At 47.6% G+C, this 27,115-nt stretch overlaps 1 protein-coding gene across 1 annotated transcript in view; it reads right to left on the bottom strand.

Annotated features, from left to right (window-relative positions):
• NTAN1 (N-terminal asparagine amidase) overlaps positions 1–27,115 on the bottom strand; it is a 724,178-nt gene that overhangs the window by 598,967 nt on the left and 98,096 nt on the right. The window contains exon 2 of the mRNA XM_069647129.1: positions 8,257–8,359. Within this exon, the coding sequence (XP_069503230.1) occupies positions 8,257–8,359 (103 nt within the window). The remainder of the gene's footprint in view (positions 1–8,256; positions 8,360–27,115) is intronic.

Genomic DNA, 27,115 nt, shown 5'->3' with positions numbered 1-27,115 from the left:
TTGCTTCCTGAAGATAGGTCCATGCTCAATAAATACCCTAACAATAATAATGTGACATTACATTGCAGTTTCTTTATGACATTTAAATGACTTGGGATATAGCCCTACTTGGCCCCAAAACCATTTAAAACAAGACTCATTCTGAACGTGTTCCATTTCTTTTTGGCTTTGATTCACAAAAAAGCACTACACACGGAACCTGCTGCCTTGTTCTTTAATGCAATAATCCACATCTTTTTTGATTTGTTGATGGTGGAAGGGTCACCCTTCTCACTAACTGGTGATATGGCTGATTTGTTTAGCAAAAGCTTTAAAAGAAGCTACTAAATGTATTTTGGACTGCTTTTAGAGTGGCTGTTGTGTTTTGGAAGGGTTAAGTGAAAAGTACCTTAACAAAGATCAGGTTATTTGGCCATGTTTGTTCTCGGTACAGGTGCTCCCAGGCCTCTTTTTATGTGAAAATTTGACTAGCATAATCTAGGCCAGAGAGGACCATTGACTGGAGTACTGTATGGAAGTAGACTTAGAGGTTTAGGAGACCCTCGGATGTATACTAGTATTTCAGTAATGTCTCTGCTTGATCCTTAATTAAAATGAACAATTATAATATCTCAGTCAAGACAAATGGCATCTAGGGTTTGGAAATGAGCATTTATGGATAGAGTGACCGATTGAGTTTTCTTCCAGCTGCTTCATAGTAGGAGCTTGCACTTTGTTATCAAGCCATCTAAAATAACTTGCCATCCAATGCAAGTCCCTTTAACAAATAATGCCTTGCATGATAGTGACTGAAACTATGATCTGAGTATTGATAAAAGCGAGGCGCATTTCATGTGTCCAAGTAAGTTTCCCAGTGGCTCCACATACACCTTGAAGGATGTGGATTGTGCCATTATGCTTCTAGTTGTCATTAAAGGGGGCCTGATAGTTTTGGTCATGGTTTCTTTCTTCTTCTACATACATCAGCAAGCTATATTGGGTGTTCCCTCTTAATGGCCAAACACAAGGTCACGTTGCATAGGATCCCATGTTTGACATGACTATATGAGGCATGTCTGCAAGATAACAAGGGAATTTAGAACCTAGAAAGGAAGACTGACAGTATAGTACATGCCTGCAATGGCAGGATGGCAATATGGTCATGAACATGAGTCACGAGAGAAGAGCTTTGGGAGATGAAGAACCTCCAAATAGATCAGTAATACATTTCCTTTCAAAATGTTTTAATACACCATTCGAACAAGGAAACCAGGTAATATAGCAGACCACCCCCTATTTTACCAAACATTGTCAATTATGTGCCCAGCATATCCACTGAAATTATCAAAAGCCAGCACTTATTGTGTGGGATACCCTTAAGCGCAAAGCCCTTCTAGTGGTGGTATATGTTGCATTATGAAACTCCTTGAAAGGCAGCCATTACACCGGTCACTTCCTCGAGACTAACTCCCAGGACACCCCTTGTTAATTTGCATATGCAAGTAACTTTGGCACTCACCCTAAGTTACTAGAGGAATCCAGACGTGGACCCCTTGCTCACTATTCTTAGAGAGGCACAGCTCCTCCCTACTGATGAGGTCCAACCAGACCGAAACACGTGTCTGGGGATGCTGTTGGTACTCTTGTCCAGAGGAGAATTGCCTAGCATTTCGGTGCTGGACTGCCCCAGGGCAGGACAAAGACTGATATGTTTAGGATATTTCTTCTCTGTGAAAGATAGTGAGCTAAAGACTCTGGGTAAGTCTCTCGCAACCAGGACTAATGTCTGGCAGAGGGACTCCCAGGACCCCCCTTGTTAATTTGCATATGCAAGATAACAAGGGAATTTAGAACCTAGAAAGGAAGACTTACAGTTTAGTACATGCCTGCAATGGCAGGATGGCAATATGGTCATGACCATGAGTCACGAGAGAAGAGCTTTGGGAGACGAAGAACCTCCAAGTTTTCCTCTCATGTGGCCCCTGATGTTCCCTTATCTTCCCTGCTTGCACCTTGGCTGTATTGTCTCGGTGGCAGCCTAGCCAACCATCTACCAGCAGGACTTGCACGTTTCATTCATTCTGGTGCAGCGAACTACAAAATAGATCAGTAATACATTTCCTTTCAAAATGTTTTAATACACCATTCGAACAAGGAAACCAGGTAATATAGCAGACCACCCCCTATTTTACCAAACATTGTCAATTATGTGCCCAGCATATCCACTGAAATTATCAAAAGCCAGCACTTATTGTGTGGCATTCCCTTAAGCGCAAAGCCCTTCTAGTGGTGGTATATGTTGCATTATGAAACTCCTTGAAAGGCAGCCATTACACCGGTCACTTCCTCGAGACTAATAGATAACAATTCAAGGGCATTTTAGCAGCAGTCTCTTTTGGGCAGGTGGGCAGCTGTTTTGATACATCATTAATAAGGCTCCTTGTTTTATGGTATTTATTTTTGTATCATTTCCATCTGTATCCGTATTTATTTTTGGGCCATTCTGTACTTCAATTTTTTTAATGAAAAGAAAAGTTGTAACTAGTATTTTTCCACATGTATTTACCTGAAAAAAAAACACATTAGCAATTGGGCGACTGTAATGGGAAGCTCGTAGAGCTGCGTTCTTACACAAAAATCAAGGTCTGCATATCTATTTGAAGAAATTAAGAAACCATTACATTACTTTTTCAACCTATGTTATGTTGCTTTGCACAGCCATTGACCTGCCATGCATCTTTGACACTTAAAGTCCCCACCAAGAAACATGCATTTCTGTTTTTATCAATTTTTTGCAAATAATGCTGAAAGGAAAAGGAATGATTTCCATCTGCATTTCTATATTAAAATCAGTACAAATGGAAAACAGGGAGCCTTAAACCTTAAAAATACTGAGTCCAGGAGAAGTAGTGTGCTTGACCTGGGTCATGCATATCAAGTTACAACACACAAAAAACACAATCAAGTACCAACCTTCCAATCAGCACACACACAAACAGGACCTAGAGTCCATCAACCAATTGCAAGAGCTACCATTAGTTTCAAAGTAAGCTGTTGGAAATAAAGCAAATACAGAAACAGAGAATCCCAAACATTCTTCCTTTAGATTTGATGGCAGTCAGAGAATCCAGTCACAGAAAGAAAACTGTGTACTAGTTGGCATGGAAAATACAAGTCCAATAATTGTATTTGACCTTCAGCCAATCAGATTGGTAAAGTTCCATCACCAGTAGCAGGAGGATGATGTGTCACGGATGGCCTCGAGAACACACCAACTCTCGAAGATGGTTCAAGGGATTTTGTTAACATTTTGGAGAAGGTCTTCACAGAGAGAACGGTAACCCTCACTATCTAATAGCCGAGTGGCTAGTTGTTATGTGCTGAAGGCAAACGCCTTATCCAGCTGTCTCACTATGGGATTTCCTAGGTGGATCCAATTTAAACCTCCCACGAGAATAACAATGATCTTTTCAGTTGGAATAGGTGCCTTCCAATTGCCCAGGCTCCACATGTCCTTCCCCCCTCAGACCCTCGTATTCCTCACAACGGTCTTCTTTCTGCCTCCTACCCTTCCTGCAACTGTCCGTCGGTCACTCCCTTCCTTTCCCCCCTTTTCTGTCCCGCTGATATGCTCCCTCTCGCCTTTACTCTGCAAGTCTACCCTCGGCTGTATTTGCTTCTACTCCCTCTCCTCCCACTATGTCCCACTCACCCTCCCTACCACTACACTATACTCCACCCACAACTTCTCCCACAGTTACTCACCTTTCACTTTTCAAGTCATCTTTCACACCACCATCACTCACTCCCCTACAGTCTCTCTTAGCCTCACTAAGTCTCTTGCATGCACTCTCACACCCAAGTACCCCTTTCTCTCACTAACCAATACCTCGCTTTGCACATGCTCTCTGCCCTCCACACTACATTGTACCTTTCTTCCTCTGCCTGGTGTCTTGGTTCGCTTTCTCCTCCCTTGCCAAACTACCCACACACTACTCTTTCTGTCCCTTTTTATTGTCCCCCCCTTCCAATGGTTCTCCCCCTCACCTAGTTCCCTGGGCCAACCATTGGTTTCTTTTTTCCCTGAGGCCAGGTTACATTCATCAGAGAACATATAAATGGTTTTAAGCCCCACCCCTTTTCATACACAGGCCCACCAACTTGGAATAGCAGCCCCCCAAAGGTACAGTCAATTTCTTAGTTTGCATCTGGATTAAGTAGAGCATCTGGATTGTAGGTTTGATTTGCACAAACTTCATCTTCCATTCTACTTGTCACCACCACTCTTCTGCTGCAGTGTGCTGCAGGCTTGGGTCTCTACTGCTAGGAATCATGGAACTCGTGGTCCTAGAGAAAAAGAAAGACCATGGGCTAGCATGTTGCATAGCAGCTATGAGGCAAGTAAAAGTGGTAATTCAATATTTTAGCCAGGCACAGGTAGAAGGGGCTTAGATTGGGGTACTCCCAACTGCCACATCCCACTTTTGTGGCAGGACCGGCTTCAGCAAGCACCCTGTAAGGCCTCCTGTCCCAGGTTGAGAGGGTTCCCCATCCCCTCTTGACAGGGCTAGGTCCCTGAACCTCTGACACATGCCAGTGCCTACATTCATCTCATGGTGATCTATGGTAATGGGGGATGACTTAAATATTTCAGAAATGCTAATACAGTCAATTTCAGGGCACTTTGAAAGGTCATACCTCTAGGTACATCACAGCTGTGCGGATTCAAGATAAGTGTAAGATGTTCATTTTGTGACAGCAATCAGAAAATAGGTTCTTATTAGATTCAATTGATTTGCTAATTTTACCCTCAAGCAGAACATTGCTCTCAGGATTCGCTGTAAGACAAAACAGTCAGGGCAAACCTAGATACTGTGACGAATCTAGCAGTATTATCACTGATTCTCTGGTGGGAAGCTTCCCTCATGTGGCCAGGGAAAGGCAGAAGCTACCCGACTCTGGCCCTGGGGGTGGCTAACTATGGGAGGACCACAAAAGGGAAGACAACCTCCAGAGGGACAGAAGAACACTAGATCAGAATAGTCTTGCAGTCACAATTCCCAATGACAAATATATTCCTCTGCAACATGCATACATGTCTTATTGTGGCATAAATGAAGAAATCCCACCCTACAGCAATCAAACACCGTATGTGCCTCACCCACCCCCTTTTGAGTACTGAGACGAGGAAGAGGAGTGGAGTAATGAAGATGATCAGAAGCAGTAAGCCAACGCTGAGTTCTGGTCTTTGGAAAGAGTTAGACCGTGCCGGGAAGTTTAAAGTTGACACAGCTGAGAGAACACCAGAATGAAGAGAGCGGTAGAGGCTGGCTCTGTCAGTGACTTGTTCTAACTCCGGTTAGAACACAGAGGACAAGTAGACTGGCAGAAGCTGCTCTGAGGTGGACAAGAACAGCGTGCACAAAAGGCAAACCAAAGAAAGCCTACCGCTTAAGGGCCCGCAGCAGCGAGGGCTGCGCGCAGCAGAGGAGGGCAAAGCAAAAGCTTACCGGCTCACAGCAAGCACGCTGAGTCAGCGAACCCGAGAAGACGGAAAAGGGAAGACACCAAGAACACTGAAGCCGCCCAGTAACCCCAGAGAAAGGGAACGGGTTACTGGAGCTCGACTAGGTGAATACTGTGTCGTGTTAAGTAACACCATTGAAGAAGTTAATGCAGACGCAAGCAATATTAGAAAAGGGTTGGTCACCCAACTTTTCAAAACAGGAATTGGTGTTGAGTGCAAATAGTGCTGGAAAAGGGTTTGGGACCCTGTATCGGAAGGAAGAAGTGAAAGCAGAAATTGACTGAAATGAGAAAGGGTCGGTGACCCAATATTTAGAAAAGATTGTTTCGTGGATGACAAAGAAAGTAGTTAGAGAATGGAAAGGTCCTGGCAGGTTAGTGAACCAGGCAAAGAGTGGGTCTGGGGCTCAAACCACCAGAAGAAATGAACTTTGTGAAACATTGTGACATCATGGTAGGAGAGTAAACCAGGAGTGGGAAGGGAAGTGAACCTGAAGTTGGGAAAAGTGTCTTTTTTTCAGGAGAAGCGGTATACCCGTGCCTCAGTACCGCCAACCCCTTCTCCAATAGTAAGTCCTCCTTTACATACTTATAAGTCACACTAATATACTGGACAAGACAAATATAAACTAGGTACTTTGCATCTGGTTTTAAAAAGTACTGTGACGTAGAAGAAGGTGACCAAGGATCACTTTGGAGGATCAGCGTGAGCGGTCTAGCTTCTCACGTGATGTCATTGGCCCAAACGAAAGCAGCAAACCAGCGCAGGAAAATAAAATGAGCTCAGCTGGGACGCAGAAGGAGAACGATCCTCCGAGGAGTAACTGCGGGAGCTGAGAAGACGAGAGCAGAACATGAAGCCATGAACGGAGGAAAAGGAGAACACAACCTGGGCCATGCGAGAAGGGTCACCCGCGCTGCTGCTGAAACGGACCTCTGGGAACCCCACCTGTGAGCAGGTCAGACATCTGCTGAGTCGCTGCAGACCCTGCCGCTCACCTGAACGCTAATGGAACATTGAGAAGCAACGCAGCTGCTCGCTAAACGCTGGTACCTACAACGAAGAAGCTAACAGGTATGCAGGTTACACGAGAGGGGCTGGAGGTTCGGTGAAGCAAGGGGGTGAGGCAAGGGATTGACGCAAGAGGGTCTGGAACCCTGGGAAGGGACTGCCAGTCTGGGACCCGCACCTGTTTGAAAGTCAAATAATAAGAGGGTCTGGGACCCCATGAATAACCAAAATAGAGGAATCGTATGTTTGGCAGGAGAGTGAACCAAACAGATATAACCACAAAGTGCAGGTCCTGAACCCGCACCCATATGAGAAACCAAGAATAAGAGGCGCCAAGCAGATACAACCCTACATTGCGAGTTTGGGACCTGCACCCATGTGAAAGGCAAAGGGCCTGAAGGAACGAGGAACAAGAAGGTCAAAGACTCTGGAAGTGAAAAGGACATAATCCTATGCTTGGTAGGTAAGTGGGTTATGGAAGTGTGCCAAGAAGCTGGGATAAAAACTGTGAAGCTGAGAAGAATTTCCTTGTAAATTACCTAGTGACATTTACCTAAAAGGATACAGGGCTCAGAAGCCTAAAAGGAATGAAAGTAGACGTCTAGGGGAAAGGAACAGAACCCTAGCCTTGGAGTTGTATACTTGTGAACCCTGTTTATTTAATCACTTTTGATTGCCCAAGAGACTGCAAACTTTTCTGTTTGTTGGGACTACCATGAACACTTTACTTTGGGAAGAGATCATCCTTGCACAGTTGGTTTAAGTTGTTAATGTTAGGACAGAGGCACGACCATGACAAACCTTTTGGTTTTTGACATCCTGACAATTTCACTAGTTTCCTCTGAGGCAGGGATACCCTCTCAGCTTTAGCGATACAGAGGCCTTTTCCAACCCTTTCTGGATTAATAAAAGTCTGTACCCAAAAATATGTCACGTTGTGTCCGAGCCTTACTTCTGCACGCACCCTTACACTTCAAGACTTTCTTTTAGATGTGTTAAGCAAATGTTTTCTTTCTGGTACCAGTTCTGCAGGTGTGTACACAGTGTGCAGCTAATTCATGGGTGAATCGGTCCACTTCACTTATCTACTTTGCTTAACTGTGCAGATAATTTGTCTGTTCTGGAGTGCTACTCCAGGGGGCGGGAGGGGGTTAACTTTATCTTCTTGTAGCTCATCCAAAACCAATCTGACCACTTCCTGAAGTGCCTGAAACTGCCCAATGAAAGACATGAGGTCACACTTTTTATATCGATTGCAAGCCCTGCATCAGTTCAAATTCGGTCACAATAGTAACACAGATTCTTCCATTTCCATTCTGTCCCGCCCACCCCCATACATCACCAGAATCCAATCCAGAATATGGCCTTTAGGCAGTTTACAACCCTGATCCCTTTGCTGTGCCAGTCACTCAACTTTCCCATTTGCACCCGCCCAGCCTTTAGGATCTGTAGTGGACCCGTTGGGTATATCAACTAAGGGCCTTAATTCTTCTCTCATCTCTCTTTCTTGCCTAGCTGCTCTTCTTCCCACTCTTAATCTGAATCTCAAGTGGCCCTTCTGCACAGCAAATACCGACCCTGAAATGGCTAAATCCTTTAAAAAAGAAATTCCATTAGGTTTCCACACAGCCAGTATACTGCACAATTTCATGAACGGTAAATGTGTTATTGTAGTCTGGAACTATGTTGTAAATCATCAGGATGCAAAATGTGCAGTTTTTGATGTCACGAATACTTACTATCGCTGGGGGTTGTTAGAGCAAACTCTCTTTGCTGGACATAAAGAAGACCTTTCGGTTCGACAATCTGAGCAGGTTTACTCTTTAGAGTTCTTGCTCCTTCCTGAAAAACGACCAAAAGAAACAAAAATTAAGCTGCTGAGCGTGCACTGAACCCAAAGAGTAAGCGTGTGTGAAGTGACTCTAAATCTATTGTGCATACATCAGAAACCATGTTGAAGGCAATAAAGTAGCAATGCACTATAGATACCCAGCACAGAAACTATCAAGTCAATTAGATTATGTAAACTGCAGCATTTCTCAGTTTCTGCTGTGTGACAAATTCACTTCAATAAGAGAAAACATTTATTTGTGATACGACAAATACTTAACAGTTTCCCAAAGGTTTTACATTAACCTATGTACCCTTACTTAAGTTTGCAAGTCTCTAAGTGACTGGTCATTCACCTCTGTACTGCTCAGGATTAAAAATCTCTAAGAGGATAGTCAGTCGGTCAAAAACACTTTATTCAGCAAAAAGCATTAAAGGTTTACAAAAACTATATGATACACATTTGTAAAAACAACAAAATACAGAAGGTAATTATGATGTATAAAAACACAGAGCATATATTTCATAAGTTACATTAACATTTCAGACCATTATTTCGATAGAGATTTCATATTTAATTTGAGATAATACATCTACAAGCATGCAATACAAATGGATCTTCATATAAAGTGTCATTAAACAATAGACAACTAATGCCATAAAAAACTGTAGTAAAATATAAAATGGGATGATGCTAGAATTTAAAAACAAAAAGGGGAGAGAATGCTCACAGCCCCTTTAATACACAAAAACCTTACTGGTATACATTTATACCTCAAGCAGCACAAAGCAGCACAAAGTAAAAAAAGAATTAAATAAATCCCAAATATTCCACCTGCCTAGTTTGTCATTATTGTTGTCCTGCGTAGTGTGAAGGCATCATGAAGCAAGACAGACAACAGATTCAAGGTTTAAACAAAAGATCTTTATTAACTCAAATGTCTGTATCAGCAATTTCAACTTAAAAGTCTCTGTGTCCAAAACCTATGCTTGCCCTCACAACTAAAGATAAACAATGCGCAGGGATATCAGCAACCAAAGAAACCGTGTTTAAACAAAAATTCGAGGCTTTTGCCAGCTTCTGGCTTGCTCTTGGCTCCCTTCCCCAAGTTCAAGAAGGTTCCACCAAATGGCCTCAGGGTTCCCTTCCCCAAGTTCAACACAGTTTCACACAAAGCATCTCGGGGTACCCTTCCCTAAGTAGGCAGCGCTTCTGGCTTCAAATTTGCAGTCAAATCAACTGCTTAGTTTGCCTTTTCTTTCTGTCACTTGAACAATCTTAGGCCAACCAGTTTCAACCTCTTGACTTCCCTTAGTTTGCTCAAAGTAAGGGTTCCGCTGTCTAGGAGCCGTTGTTGGGCCACACGGTCCACCCATCAAAGGTCGCCCGCCCAATAACCCTTGGCACTTTACAGCAGTTCATTCATTCCCATAGAAACTCCTCGGCAACACAGGTTTCCTTTCTGTATCTGTGTCATAAGTCCACATGTGCTTCTGGTTCAGTTTAACAGCTTCTTGCCTTTACCAACATGTGATTCTCACACCCTTTCCTTTGTGGTATTTCTTTACTGGTTACCACTTTGCTTTCATACTACCCAATAGTATTTTGCTTTTTACGTGTTTCACTTTGTTCGCAAATACTATCTCTTTAAATGTATCTTGTTCGCAAACGCACATCATTTGCTGTTTCATTCGTACGACATTCTCATATCTTTTCGACAGTTCAGCATTCAAAACTCATTACATGCTTGACATCTTGTTCGATATTCAATAGTTCCCGTTTGGTATCCAGACCCATTTGTCATGTATTTTCACTTGACCGACATTCGCCGTTCCACACACCATGCCCCTGGATCGCCCCGGCCCGAGTGATCCTTCCCTGTTACTCACTGGTGTACGGTCGCTTCTCTTTGTGCTCTGGTTTCACCCGTGGGTTCTCGCTTGCTCCTCTGTCTGCTGGGGAGCTCCAGCGAGCAGTGCTTGCTTCCAGACTCTCTTGCAGTGGTTGGATGCGTCGGGGAAGTCTGTGTTCCCTACTCCCAAAAGGGAACACACAGCAGAGGGCTCTGCACAGCTTCCGACCCTCTCGCGGCCCGGTCTGGCCTTAACGTCTTTCTGGCTTCTTTGCAGTAGGGAACGTCCTTTTCACCGGCCCATATTCTGCCTGCTCCACCTCGGATTACTGCGCTCTCCTGACCAGCTGGAACTCAATCTCATTCTGGATCCACGTTCTTGCTTCTGATTTTTCCGTTTATCTCCAAATGCTTGACCATAGTTATTGGGACATGCCTGATCCTCACAACAGTTCTCAGGCATCGTCCTCGTCTCAGTACCAGAGAGGTGAAATGACATGTCAGTTTGTAATACTCCTAGTTGCCTCTTCCTCGTCCCAGTACTATGGTGATATGAATGTGGGGAAATGATGGGAAGTGATTGGTAACAACCTTTAAAAGCAGGAGGAATGTAAAATAGGTTCTTAACAGAAAAGGGGGATACCATGACTTGTCTGCGAATATCCTCTCCCCAATCCCTCCCCTCAGCTGATCCTACCTTGCATCTCCACCCCCAGGTTTAGGATCCAAAAGCGATGGCCTTTCCCTGGCCACCTGAGAAGAGGATCCAACGAGAGTAGGTGTGAAGATACCCTCAGGTTTCTCACAGTAGCCATGTCAGATGGATATATCTGGCAATGCAGTGCACGACATCCAAGTCCGAGGTCCCTCTGCAAAAGGCTACAGCTTCTGGAATTGAACAAATGCAAGCCGCTCTAAGCATCGGTTTCAAGTAAAGAGTTCTCAGGGCACTTAGCTGGTTATAGAAAAACATAAAATGGTCTGTTTCCTCATCTAGGCCACTGTGAGAAACCTGAAGGGGTCTCACCCGCCAGTCCCTTGGGATCTGTCATCCAGGTGGCCAGGACACGGCCAGCGCTATTGGATCCAATATCTGGGGGTGGACCAGTGCCAGCGGATCACCTGGATGAGGGGTCTTCCAGGGAGTGGAAGTGGAACATCGAAGGGAGAGGCGCGGTATCCCCTTCCCTGTAACACCTTTTCCCCCATCGTACCAGGTAGGATACCTAGAAGCTCAACCCCCACCCCCTTTCCCGAAACGAACACTTTCTCACGGACAGTTCATCGTGAGCGACAATGGACTAACACCAGAGTCGTATACCTGACATGCCCCAACCCAAGGGTCAGACAGAGTCAGGCAATTACTGAGAATTATACACACCTGACTTCCATCACACTTCCCCCACACAGATAAAAGGCAGACCATGAAAGCACACTCTGAGCAAGGCAAAACACACGGGGAAGCAGCAGTTCCGAGATGACGGTTTAACACGAGGAGAAAGGCGGCAAGACCAGAAATGTTTGCAAGGAGGGAATTGCCCTTGGCCTTTTCAGAGGAAGAAATCCGCTACTTTCACGAACCCCTAAGAAACAGAAGAGCGGGAATTGAACCTGCAGAAAGGTGCACTGTGTGTCGAAGGTACCCGGGGCTCTTACGCATCGATAGCCGAGGCGGGGAAGAGCGATTGATGCCATGGTACTGCCCTTGGCTCCTGCAACTAAGCCGCTTCATTAAAGTCAGCACAGCCGGTGAGTCGGGGAGACTGATATCAGACCTGTCTGTGTTAGAACAAAGGTTGCAAGCAGCAACAGTGTATGAAGAAATCTGTAAAGAACAGAGTGTAAAGCATATGTGATGAGCGACGCAAATATAATTGAACCTCTAAGGAGTGATTGAACGTTTGAAACCAAGGTAGGTGCCATATACACAGTGGTCCCACGCCACATGGGTGCTCATTCGAAGGACTCTTTTAGGCATCCAACTGAGAGTGCAAAATTGGGAACTGTGAAATCGAAGTGGTTCTGCAATGGGTCAAGCCAAACCCTGTGCACATTCGAAAGTCTTTGATTGCTAATACGAACTGTAATTGGTCCGAACCCGGCTTAGGGAGACTAATTGTGAAAAGGGGATCTGAGCCAGACGGAGGGGGATCCGGGGTGAACCGTGAGTCACCCGAGAAAAGCTTGTGGTACAAACGGGATTTGAGCCCGGCTGAGGGGGATCCAGGGTGCGAGTGAATCACCCTATGTGAATACTTGGAAAGGAACATTTCATTTGTTTGATGCATCAGTCTCTCTGAAGCAAGAGACTTGATGACTTAAAAGATTTCGGCATAGAAGGCCCCGATTCTTATAAAGGAACTTTGCCCTCGTGCCGAAGAAGCCCCAGTGTGCTATGCTCGAGTCAACCACCTTGTCCTGTGCTGAAAACGTGGGGAAGGGAGGCCAACGGCCTGAACATCCTGACTTATCATTTTGTGAACACTTCTTTCTTTTTCATGAACATTACCCCACAATATTTGTAACTTAACGGTAAGGATTTGGCAATAGTTTTTTTAGTATAGGTCCTTTTATTTTGATGAGACTCCACTAGGACTGCATTATTATTATTCTGAGAGTCGTAGCTTGCTCCCATCTTAGATTTAGGTTTAGATAGGCTTTTATCAACCCTTGACAAAGCTCAATAAATACCCTTGAATGTGTAGTCATTTGTGTCCGTCTTACTTTGACACCATGCCTTCCTTACACCACACAGGGGGCAAATAACCATACTGGTATTGTCCCATGACTTTGTAAATGAGGCTGTCCCACAAATGCCCATCCTAAACCTGAGATCCAACGCTCTTGCGTAGGGGGGATTCACAGCATCAAGGAACCTTTCAAAGACAAAATCTGTTTTTATTCAAGAGGTAGCCTGGTCCCAACTTCAGTCTATGGCTGGCTTCATCCATGTTTTTCCTAATATAGCTAATTGAAGTAATTAACATCCACCTACTTAATAACAATTGGCGGTCATCCCTCAATCCGTCAGCAACCCATGGCAAGTTTCACAAGCACTTCGCAGAGGTTAACCATGCCACTTCGCTCAGTCAGGATAAATAATTATTCTCTGGTATTTCGTACCCAGTTGCCATAAAATATTACTGTGACACACTTCTACCAGTAACTATTTCTTCCCCCTTGTTAGGGTTTTTGTGAAGCTGTAAAATACTCAACAGCCACAGGCCCTCCTAGGCCAAATATTTAGTTATCTAGTATAATACCAAATTAAAAGTATTGTGAGGACTTCAAAGCAGTGGGGGCTGTGGCAATGTACATGCATATATCCCATATATTAATGTACACGTCAGATGATGCTTTCTAATTAATGCTCACGAGAACCAAAATAAAATAAGGCCACGATGAACACAGGACACATGGGACAGCCAATAATTCTAAGATATTTCCCACTCTACCTCCAGACAAAAGCACTAATTCCTCTCACAGGATCGACAACAATTTGCAAGCGTGAACTTGAAGAAAGTGGAATTTTTTTTTATAACCTAATAGGTTTAACCCTGCAACCCCTTGTTTGAACGCCGAATTGAAGGTCACCTCAATCATCGCTGACAAATATAGGACCCATCATCCCTAAACGGAAATAGGTAGCAGATCAAGACAACAGGTCAAACACAATGATAGGTGGTTGCACCTCCAAGCATTTACAGTCTCTGATAGCAAAGGGAAGTTTCTGGTAGCTTTAAAGGAACAATTGATTAAGTCAAAACATCTTCCATGAAAGCTGGAAGCATTTTCATACAACTCACTTGTACCTGCTTTACGTTTTGTATGTTCCTTTCATGGCGGTCTCATTAGTAGTTTGCTAGGAATTCTCCAAGGAGCCTTTGTGATGGTGTAGGTTCAAACACTGCGATCAAGGTTGCACACCTTTTTCACACGGAGATGGGATGAGTCGGGTGGACTCCTTTGTATCCTAAGAGATTCTAAACCTTACTACTTCAAAAAATTGTCAGGACGGTTGGTGAAATAAAACAAGTGCTTGGTCCTAATGTCCAAGTCCAATTCTCTAATACTCTGTTCCCAGTTGCAGGGTTTTAGCCCTTAGCAGGCCCTCCAAAGCCGTGGTGGGTCTTACCTGACTCCTCTTAGGAATCGACGTCAGCTGGCAAGAATGTATTATTCACCCTTCCTTTGGGGGATACCTTACCAATAGAAATGCGCCTCCCTGCCAGGGTACTTGGGGGAATGCCATAATTCTCACTCACCAGCCAGGGGGCAGTCATCCTTTAGGGCTATCTTCATCAGGCAATGCTGAGCTTAATTGGCCAGTCTTTTGGATTTCTACATGGTTTTGAATATAGACCCCAACTGGGTTAGGTTCCCAGGACAGTACCGACAGCACATACTCATTACACTTTTAGGGGTCAGGGCGTGTGCATATTCTCCTTTGATCTCCATTGCACCTTTGCCAAAATCTGAAGTCTCAGCTCCCCTTTGAAGAGTTAAATACTATCTAAATGAGGTAATACTGCAAGGGGATTGGGCTGAGCACTTTCCTCGACTTATGTGATGGGTCACAATTCCCGATTTCCACCCCCTTTCTATGAGTATCTATTTCTCCTATTAGTAGTTTCAGGTGTTTGGGTTTTTCTTCCTTTCGATTGCTGTAATTACCTGAACAAGCATTTTAATATGGGCCGCAGGGTTTTATAGATCCTGTCTGCCATTTTGGGGTTGACGGTGCCGTCATGCTGTCTTTGTGAATCATCACTGCCTGCAACCTTGGAAAACCGTTTGGCTGTTCCTATGCTGCCCCGATAGTGGTGAGCTCATTTAAATCTGGATCAGTGATGCGAACCAGCTTGCAGGCCCTCTGCACACACCTCTAGAAGCAATGCACAGAAGATACTCTGGCCTGGTTACCACTGTAAAGAAACACACCCTTATTTGCACAAAGAGGGTGAAAAGGGGCATTTCAGTATTGACATCTGTGATACGTACATTCACGCACTCTGAGAATAGGGTGAACTCTTTTTGGCACAAGTGATGAGATGCACAAGCACATCTCCTCACTTGTAACAAAAAACGAACAAAAAAAGGAATCACCACAAAAAGGGGGGCTGTGCATTTCAGGGAGTCTGTGCGACAGTTCAAATGATGAAACAGCCTGCTCCCTTGCATACATTAGTGTATGACAGAGGGTGCTAGAGAGCCGTCCAAGATGGCGGCCTCCCTGTGAGCTCCGTGTAGCTCCCGTAAAATACTGATCAATCGCAGCCTCTGTGGCATTTAAATAGGCTGCTGCCTATCATCGATTGCCGAGGCGATTCCACATAAAACGCAGCGGACAAACCATCTGTCGGCCAGCGGCTCGCCACCGTTTGCCCGGCGAAGGGAAGAGCCCCCCCCCTCCCTCCCTGCCAGCATGGAGCAGCAGACTCCGGCGGAGACGAGGAGGACCCTGCAGGTTGGAGGCGGCCGACCGCGGGACTGACCAGCACCAGAAGGGAACATCGCAGGAGCGCCGGTCACACCCTGCCGGAGCTCTGATCCACAGAGTGGAGCCGGCGGGCGCGAAGTCGCGGTGTCAGGCAGAGACCTCCAAGGCCTGAAAAGACCTGCACGGGCGAGAAGAACAGCACCGGCGCCCAGCGGAAGACAAGGTACGAGCGCCCTGCGCACCCATAAAGACATACACCCACGCCGCAGACCCACTTGAAACCCCGGTCCTCTCAAGTGACATTAAATCTATTAACATCTGCCGGGGCCCTGAGAAACCCCGCGCCCAAGGCCACATACACAGGAGGAGCGAGGGTCGCGGTCACACGACCCGAATGACCCAAAAGCACGTTCTTCAGCACTGCAGTAGTCCCGGAGTGGGTGGCCCAAAATAGGGAAAACCGCGGGTGCCCAAAAACAGTGGCAAGCGTACCCCATGAACCCACCGCTGGCGCGCCGGTCAGCGAGCTGGTGAGGTAAAGGCCATAACTGATCTGCGCATCAACACATGATCACGAAGCAACAGCAGAGAAACCCGGCAATCCAGCAGCGCCTGGCTTCCGCACAACTACACTATCCAGCCCAGACCTAAAGAAATCACCCCGGATCCCCCACACATCCCTGTCTCCGGCAGAATACCTAAGAAGGCCATATTCCACCGGAGGCACCAATACTGCGCCCAGGAGACGAATAACAGGCGCAGTCCGAGGCCCGGCCTCAACACCATCCCAAAGCATTAATAGCATGGTGGCAACGCACCAGCACCTTCGACGAAGAGCCCTGCTCTGCCTGTTATAATGTGGCATTTAACACAAGATAATCACAACCATCCAGCTGAGGCTCCCTGGCCAGACCCACGCCGTCCCCTAAGCTCATCAGCGTCCACATCTACACCGATCATGGGGAAAACTGACAAGTCACAAAGAAAATTGAACTTTGAAAGCTGTTCCTCTGCCAAAATGCCTCCTACTAACAGCAGATCACAATCACCCATTCAAGCACCGACCCAAGTTGAAGATGAAACACACGACTTCCACATCAGGGAAATACTTCTCGACCTCAAAGCAGGCATAGGGGGCCTGAGGAGCAAACTCGATACACTCTCCTCTAAAGTTGACCAGCTCCAACACCGGCTGAACAAACACGCAGACAGGCTGGATGCAGTTGAGCAGAGGGTATCAGACGCGATGACGGAACAAGAGCCCTAACTTCAAGAGTATCCTCACTAGAAGCGCAAATGAAAGTAGTAAGTGCTAAGAACGAAGACTTGGAAAGTCGCTCCCGGCGCAACAACATAAGGATAGTCGGAGTTAGAGAGCAACAACTTACTACCAAAATGGAGGAACATGTGGAGAAGATTTGCACAGATCTATTCGGAACAGAGACCCTCTCCAAGCTGTTCGTCGTCGAAAGAGCCCACATAGTTCCCAACACAAGACCAATCCAAGGAACAAACCCTCGCCCCATCATAGCAAAACTGCTAAACTACAAGGATCGAGATGCAATTCTTAGGGCCGCCAGAAATAAAGGTGATCTCCAATACGAAGGTTACAAGGTCCAATTCTTTCCAGACTTCTCACAAGCAGTCCAGGCGCAAAGGAGATTGTTCACAGCCGTAAAACGCAGATTACAAGAAAACCAGATACAATGCTCAATGCTTTTCCCGGTGAAACTCTGCATTCAGCATGAAGGTAAAACCCAGTTCTTTAATACACCAGAAGAAACCAGTGACTACCTCGACCGTTCCGGCTGCAGGCCCGCCACACACAACGGAAGACCACAAAGGGGCGAACGGCCGAGGAGAAACCCACCATAAAACTCACTCCACGTGAATCGCAAAACAAAGGCATACCAAAATCATCAATGTTTCGAGATCACTGCCACAGACCCAAATTGCATCAGTGGTAGGGAGCTAGCCTCCTCTTGGAGGGCCACTAGCGCCCCAAGCACAGCAATGTTGTCTGTTCTGTTGACAAGGAACTGTTTTTTGTGGGCCAGTTGGGGGTTGCCAATTCAAGGGAGGGAATCTAGTTCTACAGAGCCTCCTATAATCTCTCACTCTACAACACTTATGCAGCAAATCGCCAGCCAGGCAAAAACCAAGACCTCCGACCTCCTACATGAATCAAGACTCCAGCCATACCCGCGAGTCCCAACCCGACCCAACCTCAACCAATTGACAATGTTCAAGATCGCCACCTGGAACATTCGTGACGGCAACCAACCAGCGAAAACTAGGAGAATTATCCAATACCTCCGAAGACACAAAATCCACATTGCCATATTACAAGAAACTCATCTTCTGCCTTCATCAGAACATCAATGGGCCAAATCCTAGGGCTGCCATCGGTATTTCTCATCTTACTCGTCCTATGCTAGAGGAGTCGCGATCCTAATCGATAGAAGAACTAACTTCAGCCTTATCGACTCAAAGAAGGACTCAAAGAAGGACTCAGAGGGAAGAACCCTGCTAGTGAGAGGGATAATCGCTGGAAAAGAAGTAGTAATAGTGAACTCCTATGCTCCAAACACCGACGGACCAAACAACTTCAACTGGGTGATAACCCAACTAGGAACGACCAATGCAACAACAACCATTATATGGGGAGCAGACCTCAATACCCCAATCAATCCCAGACTCGATAAATTCCACAATACATCAGGAAATACATCCAAAGCCAGAGTACAAGTTCAAGAGATCTGTCAAACTTTTGATCTATCCGACACATGGAGACAACATAACCAAGACACCAGAGACTACACCTTCTACTCCGCCGTGCACAACACCAGTTCCCGAATAGATTACATTTTGGCATCAACCCATAGCCCGTTCAACTGGGGAGAGAGTCAAATTTTACCACGATCCTTCTCAGACCACTCAATGGTCACACTAAACGTCGCCCTAGCCGGCGCGACTATACCTGGACTCAATTGGAGATTCAAACCTGGTTCGCTCACAGATGCCATATTTGCTGCAGAACTGTGCCAAGAAATAACATCCTTTATAGAAATAAACTAGGACTCTGTTGTCACAGCCAGTATTACTTGGGAAACATTGAAATGCTACGTGCGGGGAATATGCCTAGCAAAAGAAAACGGCATATTAAAACTCATCCGCAGAGAACTGTCCAGTAGTGAACAGCGCCTGAAGGAACTAGAGCTTCAATCCTCCACAACCTCAGACCCCCGTACCTAGGCCGAATTAAAAGAAGAGCTTCTGAAGTTCAATGAAACAGCAGCGGGAACTAAAATTCCTAGGCCGCAAACACCAGATCAGGCAATACAGAGAGGGGCAAAAGCCAGGCGCATTGTTAGCCCGTCTATTAACAATAGATAAAACTCCAACTCGTGTCGAATACATCAAAGACACACAAGGTCAACTGGTATATACAGAAGAAAAAAAAATCGCCAACGCATTTCGTGACTTCTACCAAAACCTGTATAGTTCCAAGGGCACCTCAGACCCCGAATCAATACAAGAGTTCCTCAATGACACAGAACTGTACTGGGTGAACTCGAATCTTTGCGAACCCCTGAACGCGCCTATGACCCCAGATGAAATCCTGGAGGCGATAAAACCCCTACCAAATACCATTGATCAACTTAGACAGTAAGATCCTGGCTAAAATCCTAAACGGCTACTCCCTCTAATGCCAGCTCTTGTACTCAGTGATCAAGCCGGCTTCATCCCAGGACGCAGCACAACCTATGGCATCAGAAGACTGTTCGGCGTCATCAAGGCCCGAGACCCAACTCACCAGGCAAGAGCAGTATTGCTCGACGCTGAGAAAGCGTTTGATTCAGTAGAATGGCCCTTTATGTTCGCAACACTCAGGCAAATGGGCTTGGGCAATTTCTTTATCAAGTTGGTATCCTTGTTATATAATGACCCTCGCTCATACATCACACTGGGAAACACCAGATCCTCAAGCATCACGCTAGAGCGCGGAACTAGGCAAGGTTGCCCACTCTCGGCCCTTATTTTTGCCCTTGTGATGGAACCCTTGGCCTCGAGGCTACGTGCCGACCAACACCACCGGGGCCTTCAGCTAGGTCCCCATATACTAATTGTCTCCCTGTACGCCGACGACGTCATGTTTGTCGGCGACCCCCAAGACAATCTCAACCCGGTAATACGCGAAGTAATAAAATGTGGTAAAATGTCAGGCCTTAAAACTAAATCACTCCAAATCAATAGTGTTCCCCCTGACCCCGAATACAACTGAGTTCATAGATGATCATGGGTTTAAATGGAACAACTCAAAGGTTCGCTACCTAGGTATTTACATGTCCCGTAATTACCACGAGGTATATAGAGACAATTATGTCAACACACTACATTCCCTGCAGGAAAGAATCCAGAGATGGGAATCATTGCCGCTAACGCGTTGGGGCAGGACCTCCCTGACGAAAATGGTCATCCTTCCCAAGCTTCTCTATCTCTTTACGAATATTCTGCTACTTCTCCCCAAATCCAATGACCAAAAAGTTAAAAGCTTAATCTTAGAGCCGTTATGGGCAGGGAAGCCTGCACGTGTTGCCTACAACACGTTAACACTACCAATGTCAAAAGGCGGCCTGGCGCTCCCAGACATTGAAAAATATTATTGGGTGGCCCAGGCGCAGTTCCTGAGCCACTGGTACACGACCCAACTAATTCGCCCACATGTACAAGTAGAGCGAGCCCTAGCCTCCCCCAACCTGTTAAGAGCCGTCATAATCAGTCATATCCCAGTTCCACACAAAACGTTAAACACGGTCCTATCCACATACGCAATTTGGAAAAAGATAGCAAACAAATATGGAGTCACCATAAGATTCTCCCCTCTATTGCCAATCAAATTTATTCCTGGCATCCCCCTCACGAACGAAAAAGTATTCCTTAAATCGGCAGATAAAGTAGGAATCCAATCCTTTGGGGACCTTTTCCCAGAGAGCACCTTTCTAACCCCACAAATGGCCACAATTTCTAACCCCACAAATGGCCAAGGACACAGGAGGGAACACCTCCCTCGATGTATTCATCTACTTCTGACTGCGTGTTAGGCAGAAACCTGTGCAGTTCCCTCTGGGACCACTGCAAAAGATTTAAGAGACTACAGGTGTTTGGCAGTAAGCCCACTTGGTAGCAGTCTGTACCACACAGATTCACTTGGTAGCTGTGGCTGAGCAGTCAGACTTCCCTCAAGAAGAGTTAGGCAGTATACAGAGTATTCACAATAGGTCAAAAAGAACACAATGGAACAAGTAAATACTGACCAGGGCTTGGTGTAAAAGAGATATAATTATTTATTTAAAACCACATCTAGAAAAACACACAGGCACTAATAGTAAGCAATTCAAAAACATGGTCACTAAAAGATATACACTCCCTTAAAAGAATATTAGACAAGTCTTAAGTAAAGTCCCACTTATTTTCAGACAGCGGTGAGCGCTTAACGTAGATGGCACTCTAATAATTCGTTTTTAAAAGGGAGAGAAAAGCAGAGAATAAATTGAAACAGATCCCAACACTTTTACAAGAACACAACAAGAGAGGAAGGCAAAGTAAAACCGTGAAGTTAGAGTTAAGTAGGCCGGATCCACTTTAAGAGGATCAAATGAAATGTGTCCAAGGTCACACGGTTGCAGTGCACAAGAGTCTTGCAAAGGTTCAAAAAGAGTTGGACCAAAAGAAAGGCACCAGTTAGAAGGTCAAGGCGGCCAGCCCAGTCCAGAAGGTTAAGGGGTTATTATTACCTTGTAGCAATCTTTAGAAAGGGATGCCTGGCCGACACAGTACCTTAAAGTGGTGAGAATACTCCAGCGGGGGCAGTTGTTCCTGGCAGCGGATGCAAATCGGTGCTTCGTCCGGGGGAAGAGAGGATCTCGTCGGGGAGGAAGACAGGAGTCCGTTGCACTGCCAGGGAAGAAACCAGCCGCGGAGCTCTCAGGTAAAAGGAGCGTCCTTTAGTTCACGGTCCAGTGGTAAGTGGCTATCCGGTTGCCGGGGTGCTTGGTACGGGCAATTCGACCACAAGCCGGGGTGGGGTGCGAAGAGAAGAAGGTAAACTGGTTGTTCCCACCAGTCAGGGGAAGAAGCCTCTCTAGCCGGGAGATCTTATCTGTCGTCGGGAAGTGGCGAGTCGGTTCCGCAGGGCTCCACCGGTGGTGTTGTCGTGGTAGGTCGGCTCAGCTTCTCCCTCGTCGGATTCTCAGGTCCTGTGGCGACTTCTGAAGTCCCAGCCCAATGCGAAAGATGTGCAGCAGCAAACGCTGACTTTCTCCTTCTTGCCTGGAGCTGCCCAGGAATACACCATTTCTGGACCTCCGTTTTACAAATAACGGCCGATATCATAGGCGGACAGGTGACCCCACTCCCACTAGGAGCCCTTCTAGGTCTCACTAAATACCTACAACCCGCATCACGAAAATCGGCAGCTCTTCTCATGGTGCTGGCACGGAGGAGAATCGCCATGACATGGGGCCGCGGCCCACTACCGAAGATTGGGGACTGGAAAAAGGACGTTACATATTGTCAGGATATGGACAGTGAATTTATAAGAACATTGCCACTGCACGCGCGGCCCCCCAATATTTGGGGACCGTACATAACATATTTACTAAACAGCACTGAGACATCAGATTCCGAAACCTCTGGAGTTTAAGGAAGGGCTTTGGGAGTATGAACTATGATAATAACACTGGAGTTAGAACCTGGAATTCAGACGAGGAAATGAATCAGAGTGTACGATTGTTGTAAGTGGAAAAAGGACAGAGCCCCTTTAAGAAGGAAGCCCAGGACTATGGGAGGGAGCGGGAGGCAGGAGGAAGGGGAGGAGCAAGGGAAGGGAAAGGCAGTAAGAGCATGGAGGAATAAAGGGAAGGTTGGAGAGGCAATGGCTCCTGTGTCTGTCATTCGGTGTGCGTGTGAATGGCCCACCTCAGCAGTATAACAACTGGCGACGAAGGGAAACGTCCCACGCCGTGGAGGAAATGGTACGGGTGACACCCCATGCGGGAGGTAGAAGGGCCTGGGTGCCCAGCAGCAGTAGGGGCCTGTGCGCCCAGCAATAATGGAGGGCCCGTGCGCCCAGCAGAACAGGAAGACGGAGGGCCCGGGAGCCCTGCAACGGAGGAGTACGGGTGCAGGACCTGCATACCCACCAGCATCCGGGGGCCCGTGTGCCCGCAGTGACCGAGGGCCGGCGTGCCCGCAGTAACGGAGGGCCTGTGCGCCCGTAGTGTGGAACGGCCCGTGAGCCCAGCAGTGGAGGAGGGCCCGTGAGCCCAGCAGTGAAAGTGGGCCCGTGAGCCCAGCAGTGGAAGCGGGCGCGTGAGCCCAGCAATGAAAGCGGGCCCGTGAGCCCAGCAGTGAAAGTGGGCCCGTGAGCCCAGCAGTGAAAGCGGGCCCGTGAGCCCAGCAGTGTGGAAGGGCCCGTGAGCCCAGCAGTGGAGGAGGGCCCGTGAGCCCAGCAGTGTGGAAGAGCCCCTGGCCGTGAGCCCAGCAGTGGGGAAGGGCCCATGCGCTCAGCAGTGGTGGAGGGCCCGTGTGCCCAGCAGCAGTAGTGGAGGGCCCGGGTGCCCAGCAGCAACAGGGGCCCGTGTGCCCAGCTGTGTCCGGGGGCCCGAGAGCCCGCAGTGAAGACAGACGGGCCTGCGAGCCCAGCAACCAATGGTGGCCGCGTGTGCCCGGCAGCTGCCGAGAGCTGTGCGCCTGCAGTGAGGAGGGGCCCGTGTGCCCAGCAACGGAGGAGACGGAGGACCCGTTCGCCCACAACAGAGAGAGACCGGTGAGGAGCTCCGGAGGAGGGCCCGTGTGCCCCGCAGTGAAGAGGAACACAGGAAAAGGACCTGTGTGCCCAGCAGCTTGAAGGGCCCGTGTGCCCCGCAGCCCAACAGCGGCCTGTGCGCCCTGTCGGAGGGCCTGTGAGCCCAGAAGTGACCGAGGAAGGCCTGTGTGCCCGTCGCTGATCTGAGGCCCAGTGTGCCTTGAGAAGCTGAGGCCCGAGCGCCTTGAGAAGGTGAGGCCCGTTCGCCTCGAGAGGAAGAGGCCCGTGTGCCTGGGAGGACGAAGAGGGCCCGTGCGCCCGTCATCGACCGGAGGCCCGTGTGCCGTGAAGGTGAAGCCCGTGCGCCTCGAGACGGAGAGGCCCGTGTGCCTGGAAAGCGAGGAGAAAGCGCCGGAGGATCCAGGCGGGCCCGTGCGCCCAGGAGAGAAGAGCCAACACCGTGACGCGAGAAGACCCGCTGGCCCGCGGCAACCACACAGCAAGTAAGGTGTCGGGGAAAGGGAACCTCGCGTCTCCACATGTGACATTCAAACACATACGGGAAAACCACATTCCGACCAAAAGGGAATCCCCGTGTCTCCCGCACGTGACACATAAAATAATACGGGGAAACTACAATACGGAAAAGGGGAATCCCCGTGTCTCCCCACGTGACATCCCAAGGGACAATTAAGTAAGAAAGATACGAATCCCCGTGTTTCCCCACGTGACACCCAAGGGGATAAGAAGCTAAGAACGCTACGGCAGAAGGGAATCCCTGTGTCTCCCCGTGTGACATTAAAGCAATTGTGCGACAGAGACCGCCACAGCAGAGAGGGGAACCCTGTGTCTCCCATGGGTGACACCCCTACAGACGACAGAGATAAACCAAAACAAAGAAGGGACTCCCAAAGCCAAAGAAGGAGGGAAACCCCATGTCTCCCCAAGTGACATTCAAAAATAAAGGAGTGAGCCACGCTACGAGGGAGAAGGAAACCCCGTGTCTCCCCACACGTAACATTTAAAGAGACCATACAGTTAAACCAAACCACAACAAAAGAAAGAAAGCCTGTGCTTCCCACGTGAGACCCACACAGGAACCCATAGCACCAAGAGTCAACTGTGACCAACGCCCACGTGCCACCCGACTAACGAAAGCAGACCAAGCGACACCATCATGTCGGCCCCGGATGCAGCGGACCCCAATGCCCAACCACCAGTACCAGGAGCACCCTCCTCTCACGCAAGCCTAATGAGGAGACCTGCCCCATTCACATTAAACCCACGTCACGACCAGGGCCAACGATGGGAAGAGTGGATGGAAGAATTTGAGGACTTTGTAGGTGCAATTGGGAACAAAGACCCGCCAAACAAACTTAGCATATTTAGGAACCTGGTAGGAAAAGAGGTAAAGGACATCATCAAGACAATCCCAGCTACAGACAAAACCACGTACCAACGTCTCCTCGGTGCACTAAACGACAAACTCATAACAGGATCCAACAAAGACTACGAACGCCTTGCATTCAACCAACACAGGCAGCGTCCACACGAATCGATTGGGGAGTTCGTCATACGTCTCCAGCAGAAGATAGGAGACTGCGACTTCGCCAACTTCAATGATGAAGAAGCTATAAGACTAAGGATCATAGAAGGGTGCACCTCGTCAACGCTCAGGAAACACCTTCTCATAAAGCCCCTACCCCTAGCGAAAATACTGAATATGGCAAAAACATACGAGAGAGTTGAGGTACAGGCAGACACCATTGAAAGGAAAATGGAACACGACGCCATCGCAGCCCTCACGGAAGAGCGACCGCAATACTCTGAGCCCACTCGACCCTGGACAAGGAGGAAACCGAGAAGACACTGGCCAGAAAGCCCAGACACAGAACAATACCACGGGCGAGGGTGGAAACACACCCACAGACAACCATACCCAGCCTTTGGACGAACATGCTGGCGCTGTGGCCAGGAAGGCCACCTTCAGAGAATGAGCAGGGCAAGACCACCCACAAGCTCGACATGCCAACCCACACCCCAGGCAAGAGACCCGAGTGCACCTAGAGCACGGTTAGACATCAGGAAAGACATCAAGGCCGTGAACACCAGCCCACCCAGAAGTCTCAGGAATGCACACCCCCTCGACCCTTACGGACCAGCACTTGGCGCAAGAACCCCACCCGTTCTGCCAGAGGACTATGAGCTTCGCAACCGCCCAGTGCCCTTGGAAATATCGTACGAGGGGGGGGAAATAGAAGTCACAGAAAATTGCACTACAAGACAACCGTACCAGACAAGAGTGGAAGAATACCCCCTAGACAAACCCCAAGACAATGCCGCCCAATGGAGGACAGCACAGACAGAACAGACCAAAGGACAGTCACGACGTGACCCAAACCAAGGAGACCGCAGAGTGCTGGACACCATCCGCATGATACCAAGTCCCGCCAGAGGACACAGCCGTCTCAGTCACCGTACAGCACTACAGCACGCACTCATCAACGTCCACTACAGGTCATTCAAAGTAACCCACAAGAAGGACTACGTGCCCAAAGAGCAGGTGACAACTATGACAGAGAACTACGGCAAAATGACGCCAAAGGACTCCCTCCTCCACGAGCTATACTTTGAAGAGCAGGAACCAATGAAAGGAGAAGAGATCGAGAGAAAGGAAGAGGAGAGAGCAAAGACTTATGAAACACTGCAACAAGAGAGCGGGGAAGAGACCCAAGAGCAACCAAGCAGGCCCCACCGAGCCACAAAGAGGCCCCAACGTCTCATCGAACAAATGTGACCCGGGAAGTCTCATGTTAAGCAAGGGGGAGGTGTTGTAAGTGGAAAAAGGACAGAGCCCCTTTAAGAAGGAAGCCCAGGACTATGGGAGGGAGCGGGAGGCAGGAGGAAGGGGAGGAGCAAGGGAAGGGAAAGGCAGTAAGAGCATGGAGGAATAAAGGGAAGGTTGGAGAGGCAATGGCTCCTGTGTCTGTCATTCGGTGTGCGTGTGAATGGCCCACCTCAGCAGTATAACAACGATGGTGGACATTGGGGGGAGAGAGCGGCCTGGTAAGGGGGTTCGAGTTAGTATTGTTGAATGTGGACCCAGGTGGTGCAAATGTATACCGGATGTATGCAAAATCCAAAAATAAAGTTTTCACAAAAAAATAATACATTAGTGTATGACAGGCTCCCAACAACGCATTTCACAGTGGCGAGCCTTAACGACTTTGTGAATGGTGACTTTAAAAAAAAAAAAAGAAAAATGCTTTTCTTTCCCTCTTTGAGTCATAGAAATGCCAGTGGGGCAGCAGAGGGTCCATGTCACTGCTGTTACATTCGAAAGAACCATGCATGACTGGGTCGACAATGACCCCGGTCATGTACGCATTCCCTTGTGCCTTTACCAAATATGTGCACGGGAATGTGACTAATTTCTGCACATTTCAAAGAGCATTCAGTTTGTGGATTTGGTATGCACTTCGAAATGCCAGAAACACACCCTTTTTGGTGCAAAGGGTGTGAAAAGGAGCATCGGAATATGCACTTCTTTGAGAATAGGGCGCAGGTTTTTTGTGGCGCAACTGGTGAGAGGTGCTAAAAATTGATATGACAATCTTCATCATCCTTTTGTAAAATCCACATCTACATATGGCTCGAATTACGTC

The sequence above is a fragment of the Ambystoma mexicanum genome, chromosome 2q (assembly GCF_040938575.1).
Source record: "Ambystoma mexicanum isolate Mex_15411 chromosome 2q, UKY_AmexF1_1, whole genome shotgun sequence".
Classification (NCBI taxonomy): domain Eukaryota; kingdom Metazoa; phylum Chordata; class Amphibia; order Caudata; family Ambystomatidae; genus Ambystoma; species Ambystoma mexicanum.
Note: the sequence above shows the minus strand (reverse complement) of the source record. Positions and strands in the feature narration are given on the sequence as shown.